This window comes from Oryzias melastigma, linkage group LG7 (genome assembly GCF_002922805.2).
Source record: "Oryzias melastigma strain HK-1 linkage group LG7, ASM292280v2, whole genome shotgun sequence".
Classification (NCBI taxonomy): domain Eukaryota; kingdom Metazoa; phylum Chordata; class Actinopteri; order Beloniformes; family Adrianichthyidae; genus Oryzias; species Oryzias melastigma.
In genome coordinates, this window is record NC_050518.1 from 15,908,918 (window position 1) to 15,917,920 (window position 9,003).

At 37.3% G+C, this 9,003-nt stretch overlaps 1 protein-coding gene across 2 annotated transcripts in view; it reads left to right on the forward strand.

Moving 5' to 3' along the window:
* Positions 1–9,003, forward strand: part of LOC112159318 (metabotropic glutamate receptor 4) — a 219,613-nt gene that overhangs the window by 146,314 nt on the left and 64,296 nt on the right. For both annotated transcript variants that reach the window (XM_024293331.2, XM_024293328.2), the window contains exon 3: positions 7,529–7,745. In XM_024293331.2, coding sequence (XP_024149099.1) covers positions 7,529–7,745 — 217 coding nt within the window. The remainder of the gene's footprint in view (positions 1–7,528; positions 7,746–9,003) is intronic.

A 9,003-nucleotide genomic window follows, 5' to 3' on the forward strand; every position in this document is an offset into this window, starting at 1 on the left:
TCATTTCTATTTATTTATTTAAATTTTCGAATCGTGGATAATTGTTGATATCCGGCCTTGTTTATGTACTAAATAATATGTATTTTCTTAGTTTACTGAGGTCAATGTCATCTCGTAGAAAGTTTAAATTTATACTCAAATAATGTGTCTATTAGTTTTTTAGTGTGTGGAAAACCTCTGTTGCATTCATAGCACTGCAGAATCGTATTACTAATAACATCAGCAAAACAGAGATCAAGGTGTGACTTCACACTACTGGTTTCTGACCTATTGATTTTTTTTTATCTGAAGTATGTCTTGCGTGGAAAAGGGCCGTGCAAGATCATCTACGATATCACTTCAGGGTTAATTCTTTGCTGAAGTTGTGTGGAGCTTGCATTGTTCTCTTTAATCTCACCATATCGATCTTGGGAACAATAGGTAGAGAGATCTCAATTGGGTTTATGACTCAGCAGAATCCCGGTGCCATTACTCTCCATGCCGGGGAAAAAGGTAACCTTTTTTTTTTTTTTACTTTGTTGAAGTAAAGGGTCCAACAACAACGGAAAAATTGAGTTGCCTAATAAAAGAAGGCACATAAAAATTCTCTGCAGCACTTTGTCAGTCAGTACAGCACTGGTTTAACTTATCACAGCGTACATGGGGGGTACACTGTACAGGGAAAGCATCGCTGTGACATTCATAGGTGAAGCACAACAGATTCTCAATAGAACAGGAGAGGCTGCAGTTGTGTGCAGAATGTCAAATGCATTAACTTTGGCTTTGAAAGTAAAACTTTTAGTTAACTTTGGCTTAATGCTAAAAACTTTGTTTCAAGTTTGTGCTAAAGCAGAAACACCATACAGATTGTAGTTTTATCTTGGATTATGTTTGGAGGTTAAGGGTGATTCAAAGGAAATCCTCAGTTTAAACTCTACACAAGTGATTTTCTCTGACAGCATTTTGTGTTCCCTCGTTTATCCTCATGGGATACGTTCTAAAAATATCCTGCAATAGGTGGAATCCGCAATGTAGAACTATAGGATGTATTCAGTCTGGACACATTTGTTTTAAGTGAGTCAGAGTTAATTTCCCCTGATAATGTGAAACACATTTTCAGTCTGAATACACACAAGCAGACCCTAGTGCAGGACCAGGAACCGGATATATTTTCAAGGTGGTTTCGGTTCGTTTCCAATCAGACTGAGCGCCGCTTCGCTCTAAGATTCCTCAGTCTGAATAGACTCCATGCTCAGAGCGGAACAACTGGACCAAGATGGCCACCGTAGCCGGACATTTACGGGACGTAAACAGAGTAGGAAGGAAGTCGTGGACAAACGTAAAGCAGCGATTCAACAGCCACTCATGAAAATATGGTCAGATAAGTGCAGACTCATCAAAGCAACATTTAATGTAATACACCTTAAAAAGTGAAACTTTTGTTACATTAAAAAGATTGTTTTTTGTATAACATTCAAATTTTAAGTTGAGTTAACCATTAACTCAAAATTTGAATTTGTTGAAAAGTAATAACTTTAAAGGCCATAGGCATGCACCAAGTCTTTCAGAGTAAACTTTATCCATATAAATGATAATATTTGCCTTTGGAACTAAAAAAAACAAATGATTTATGAAATATGAGTTATTTTTGTGAACTCTTTTTATACCTGTAAGTAAAACGACTTGATCTCTGAGGCTCCACCTTTCGCTCCTGGAGGGTGCCGCCCATTTCATGACATCATCCTAGAGCTGTCCTCGTCAGCGTGTCCCCCACGAAAAAAACCCCCCCAAAACATCCACTATCTTTTCTTTAATTGATGTACCTACAGTGTAGCCCAGGCTTTTATCTCCAGATTTTGGCACAGACAGAACGGTGATGGCTGATGGGTTCATTTTGGGGTGAAATTTGGTCAAAAATGCAGAAAACAACAGATGAATATTTCAGGATTTATTGAAATGAGAACATTGCTCCAATTAGTATTACTCAGAAATGCGTGAATGGATCAAATACTGATTTGGGGTTCTTTATAGTGAAGAATGAACAGTACAATACACTTAAAAGCTCTAAAAACTGTTTTTATTTCATGGTATGGCCCCTTTAAATGTAACAAAACTTTTGTTCATTGATTCAATGCTTCCCTTCCTCCAGTGTACACATTGCTTCTCACACCATTTTCCTGAAAATGTATATGTCATAAACACTTATGGCCACTTATTGGAAGTGGCCCATTGAACGGACGTTGCCAAGGGCGATGTGAGCGTATAGCTTCAAGCTTTCAAGAAATTTTCAAGGGCAACCCTGGTGTTGTAAAGGATACAGAAGTTTTTCTTGTAACTTGCCTACTCACTAATCGAATGAGAAATAGCAACAACATGTAGACCTTCGATACAAACCTGCTGTGTTGTTGGTTTGGAGGATACTGAATGTATGTGAAAGGAAACATCCTTGATCATTCAACTGACGTGGAACAAGCTGGACCAGTTTTAGCTTGTTGCACAAAATTGAGCTATCATATGGGAAAGCTATTGTCATTTTGTCAAAATCAAACGTTAGTTCCAGGCAGAAAAAGGAAAGCATGATGTTGCAAAACAGAATCCAAACGTGGTTATGCATAAAATGTAATATGTAATAAAAAGTGTCATAAAAAGCATTTGGATGGCATCTGAAAGAAAAAAAAAAGTAATCATCTGCTGTGCTTATTTGGGGCCGGGAATCATTTGCGGCAGCCCTTCCTCTTTGGATTTCCCAAATTGAAATGTTTACATTGCTATGTTTATAAGTGGAGGAGAAATGGAACTGAAAATGAACAGGCCAGCTTATGTAACATGTGCGGTAATGAACATCTTCTGTCCATTAATATTTGCTGTTCTAATTTGGTGGAATTGCCCGCTCCTGTCACCGTCTGTGAGTAGTGACTTCTTACAAGCCAGGGAGCACAGATGTGTGAGCAAAAGAAACGTCACTCTTCCAACAGCTGTCTGAGCTCAGCGTGAGAAAATTGGATGAGGGCTTCAACCGTTTGGAAAAGCTGGATTGTAGATCTGTTGCTTGACCACTTGATGCAGCCGGTTCCAGCTGCTTGGGCATCCATTTGTGAAATTTAATTTACACCTCCAAAGTGTCCAAATGGGAAGAAAAACACCATTTACTTAGCATTGATGGAAGAACTGAAGGAGTTCAACAATAAGAGTTGGTGAAAAATATATTAACACTCTATGTATGGTGAAAAAAGAGCAGATACTCTGTCAATTTGTAAAAAAAAAGTAGGCGCAAAATGTGGTTATCAAAGGCTAAAAATGCTACTAAAATGCAGAAATCTATAATGAGACATCATTATTAGCTCCTAAACACCTTTGTAACACACTTGCCTTTCAACCCGCTGAATTCCAAGTCGTGACGTCAAAGAAGGGTGAAAAAGTTCACACATGCCTGGTTTCCAAGAAAATTAAAAGCAGGTGTTAAAAAAGAAAAAGAAAATGACTGAAGATCAAACTTCTCATGAAAACTTGAATTTGTTTTCCCAGAAATGCGAGCTGCTGTTCTTCATGGGAAATTGACTCCATTATCTAACAGGCATTGTGAAGCATCCTGCAGGATCAGTTCAATAAAAAATATGAATATTTAATATCTGTGTTGTACAACCGGTGCGGTTTATGAAGCAGCGGAGTTTGAATGAGCCTGCTAAGCGCCAGGAAACTGACACAGAAATGCAACATGGACGAGGGACTGTTCGATGACCTGAGACAAATGTAATCCAGGAGGCTGCCGCGCAACCCAATAATAGTTTATTACAGTATGCACACACATTATATGCATGATTAGGTTAACAATGTTTTCTTTCTCTCTTACGTACATAGAAGCCACACCAAAGCATAGTTAGTTGAATGTTGATTCCAGGTACAGCAAGAAAAAAAAAAAAGTTCTTTCATTTTGATCTTTTCCCAAAAACGACATTTGCCACAAAACCAATCTCAGTGCGGAGATGCTTGTGTTGATAAGAGCTGGAGCTCACAAGCACAGATGGAACAGGTGTGCGCCTGTTGTTGCAGCAGTGGCTGTGGGATCAGTGCAGCGCTACAGTGGCTCACAACAAAGGCATGTGCTGTGTGAAGTCAGGGAGGAAGGGAAGGCATTAGTTCCACAGCAGTCCATCTGCAGCTCAGGGGGAAAACCTCTGATAAAGAAACACTTTCTAGTGGGAGCCGATTCTCATGCAGGAAGTAACAACTTTACCGTGTGTGGTCCAAAAACAAAGAATTTGTCGGAATTTCAGCTATGTTAACGGACATGCATTCATAGTTATAGTTATGTTTATTGAAGAAACTTTTTGTAAGTGTTGTATTTCTGATGTTATGTATGTATCGGGCATGTGTCAAGTACACGCCTCTTCACTTTGATGTTTCCACTGGAAAGTTGCTGTCCAATACTAGCGCACAGCGGTGTACCATCAGGGCCTTCAAAGCCTTCAGTGAAGGCCTAAAATGATCTGAAAAGAGGTATATAATCACAAAGAAAGACCATAAAAAAACTTGTGTTTATCACTTTCATCGACACTCAGAGATTTTGAGAAAACCAAGAAAAACTTCTTGCTCTTGGTTACATTTCAGTCCCCTGAGCGCTAAAAGTAGCTGGTGTGCGGTGCAACACGAGACAATTGGTTTGTATGTTTTTGCAAATGAATAAGGGATTAGTGCTATTAAAATAGTCGACAACAAATTTATTGTGTCGGAGTGTAGTAAAGTTAGAAATTAAAATGGTATTATGCTGGCTTTTTGGACTATTGGCATTTATTAAGTTTTTTTGTGGGAATTTAGCTAATATTTCAGCTGCATGCTGGCTGTTTTAGCTAGTTTAAGATTGTTTCAGTTTTTTCGGCTAATTTGGCATTTAGCTAATATTTTAGCTGGCTATCAAATTCAGCATCTTCAGCTATCAAATTCAGCTTGCAGCATTCACATTAACATTATTGCAGGTAATGGTATAGATCTAGTTTTTAGTTAGTTTAAAGCTTATGATGGTTAAGATGTGTGTTGTACATCCAGTTTGCCCATGACCCGATTAGTCGACTAATCAGAAAAAAAAATTCTCTGATTAGTCGACTACTAAATTAATCGTTTGTGGCAGCACTACTTACCAGTTTAATGTTCCTCTGGTGTTTATATATGGTGTCATTAGTAATGAATTGCGTTCTATTCAAGTAAATTATCATTTTGCATTTTTTCATCCCCCCACCCCCAACCTCCCACGCTGGTCTGTGGTTAAATTCTCTGGCACTGATCGGTCTGCAGCCACAAAAAGGTTGGACTTTACTGCCTTAGATAACAATTTTGGTGTTGCCAATCTTTTTATGGGGTGGCCATGGGGCAGAGGAAGAGCTGCTGATTGTAGTTTGGAAGATCGCAGGTTCAGTTCCCGCTCTGAGCATCCATATGTTAAAGTGTCCTTGAGCAACCCCACATTGCTCCTGGTTGTAGGTTGGTGGCAGTATTTGGCATCCATTTACCATGTGTAAAGTAGTAATGATGGATGGCAGAGTATAACATCATGTATGTGACAAATTAGTACCCTTTACCTTGAAATGAGAAGAATGCTAAAAGTACACAAAGCTAAATTAGTGTCAGGCAGGCAGAGGTCAAACATGAGCATAAGGGCATCAGGGAACAACCAGAGTGGTCAGGGTCCAGGTGAAGGTCAGGGCAGGCGGCAAACAACCGAAGACTAAGCAGGGTCAGATGAAACAGAAGATCAGGTCAGATCGAGAATGCTCAGAGACGCAGACAGAGTGGCACAAACAAGACTTCTGACTCCTCAGGTGATGGATCCCTCTGATGGCCAGAGGGGGAGACAGAGGACAAATTCATGACATCATACATCGGTTTTGGCCAGGGGTCTGCCCCATGAGTGTCCAGTCTCATCTGGCCCTTTGAAGACCTCTACTGTGGTTCTATGACATTATACTAAAAATAAAACAGTCATAACTAGAACAAATAAGGGGTGTCACGTTAACACTCATCCAATTTTGGTTAATGCTGCAAACCAAAGACATAGTATGCTCCACCATCCCTCCAGCACAGATGAAAAGCAAAGTGTTCAGAATACAAATCTGAATGTTTGTTATTGTCACTAAGCACATGTACAATTAAAGCTTTTGTCATATCTCTTCAAAATATACACAATATAAAAATATTGATGGGGTGTACACAGTTCAAAGCTGATCTTCAAGCATAACTACAATGAAAGTACAGATTCTAATGTCCTGCTGCACAAACATGACTAGTTGCTGTCCAGAGGGCATACACTAAAAATATGCAATTGGATTAACTATATATTGTACATACATGTTTATATTGGATTCCAAACCACAGTCATATTTATAGTTAGGTTAGTGATAGAACCAAGAAGAAAGTATCACAGCACACAAATATAGACTTAAGTTATGACAACAGAAAATCCCATTTTCTGTTGTCTTTATTTAAATTTAATGAGGAGAGTGCAATGTATTTCAAAATCAATTTCTATGCCTTACTGTATAAACAAAAAAATATATATATTCAGAAAATAACTTATACAAATGGGGAAAATATTGACTATTTCAATGTAGCACAGTGGTATCAAAAAAGACTGAAGTAGAGCTTCAGAAACCTTTCTAGGTTTTATTTAGTTAGAAACAGGAATGGCTCTTCTGGTGTTGAAGGTTGCAGAACCAGATATTGGCAAACTCGTTTGGAAACATCGACATATTCACTAAAATCCATTATCAGCTTCCTGAATTTATTTTCACGACAGAGAAAGATCCAAGTAGACGGTAAAAAAAAAGAGTGCTCTGTTTTAATCAGTTGATTCTAAATTTCTGCTTCTATCGTTTAAATTAAAACATTTCCTTAATTCATACATTTTCATACTAAAACTCAAGTTGTGTCAATGATACAGTTAAATTTTCTTATTTAATTAGTTCTTTGCTTGACCTTACTTTTTATAATTGGGTCTCTGCTTTTACATTACTAAAAAAGGTACTCTATAGTTAAAAATTAGAACTTTTTTTAGGTCAGTTGTTGTTGAAAGGAACCAGGACTCTGTTTTATGTGTCTTTGACTAACTTTCAATACAAATTCATGTGAAAATTCCAAAACCCTAAGTACAAAACCCAAACAAAGACACAAATCTTCAATAATTAAACCACTTAAAAGCCATTTTTTTATAATCTTTGCCAAAGTTATAACCTTCAGTTAGTTTGATTATTCAGTCATTTTTTTAAGCTTCAGTTCACTTTTGGTAAGAATGCAGACTAAGAGAAACTTTGTGCATATAATAATCCTAAAAGTGAAAATGTTAATTAGAAACACATTAGTTTTTGCTTGAATAGTGTGAAAGATCTTCCTTCCATTGTTCTGCAGACATACATACCATCCCCAGGACTATTTAAAGCAACAGCAGATGTTAAGTGTTATCTTTTTGTCATATTTTCATGCATTTAATTGACACAAAGTAGACGTGTATAGATAATTTTTGCACTGTAATCCATCTATGTTTCTCCCTTTTTTTTTTTAGATCCCCCAAGTGAGCTACGCCTCCACAGCCCCGGAGCTGAGCGATAACACTCGCTATGACTTCTTCTCCCGTGTGGTTCCCCCGGACACCTACCAGGCGCAGGCCATGGTGGACATCGTCAAAGCCATGGGCTGGAACTACGTTTCCACTGTAGCATCCGAGGGGAACTATGGGGAAAGTGGAGTCGATGCATTTATTCAGAAGTCCAGAGAGGACGGTAAGTCACCACTTGAAACAAAATTAATTTAAAAATGACATCAAAGTCATTGTTTTTAAATGACACTGTCATTGGAAGCTTCTTTGTTTGATTGGAATTTTTAAATTATCTCAAAAAGAGGAAAAATATCTTAAAAAAGGTGAACCTGTGCCACAAAAAGAGTGCCGTCGTCGCTCGTTTTGTGGACGATTCTTCTTCCTTGCAGTGTAAGAAAACACCTCCTGAGAAGATAATACAAATAAGTGAAAACAAGCAACAGGGGGCAGAAGGTGCTGCCTCTCACTCAGACCTTCTCTGCAGCAGAATTTAATCTCCAACGCTCCAACAGCATCTGTTTGGCTTCAGCTGTGGCTTATCGTCAGACATTCTGTATCTGGACCAGGGGGGTAGTGTACTTTTACAGAGCGTCCGAGTGTGTCCAGCTCACTGATGTGTTGTAAAAAAAAACAAAAAAAAACAAGCAGACGGCGTCCGCTTGAGTGAAATATAGGGGTAGGGCTGGCCGATATGGAATTTTTTTGTATCTCCATATAGTTTTTTCCATATTGTGAGATATCTATCGCGATATAAACCAAATAATTATATTTGTCAAATTTGAACGCTCTGCGGCTCAAACAGAAATAATCATCAGGAGGTTGTTTAGATTTAAAAATTTATTTCCTATCATAATTTTACACATAGAAGATGCACTGAAAATCATGCAACTAGTTTTTTAAATAACTAAGAATATATATATATATATATATATATATATATATATATATATATACGGAAATTAATGCAATAAAGTTCAAATTTCGATAAAGAACATAAATAAAATAGACCACTAAGCTTTTTCTTGAGTTCCATTAAAACAAGGCATTAATTCTACAAATAAATCCTAATGTTTTCAGGCTTTACAGAACAAACACAAAATTATAACAGTATTTTGCACAGAAATACTTTAGGTGTTTTACTTTTTAAACTTTTTTTTTTTTTTTTAAGAAAATGTAATTGCATGGAAGTAATTTATAAATGGTATGAACATGTCCCTTTGGTCATATACACTCAAACGCACAGATAAAAAAAGTTTGCAGTTTTTGTGTAACACCCTCTTCTAATACACAGTGGATTCAATTCTGTCATTGTATTAAAAAAGGCTTTTTTGTGGATGTCCTACAAATTATTTTTTTGTAGGCAACTATGTAAGTAACAACACTGCAAACATACACACATATACATATACATATACATATATATATATATATATATATATATT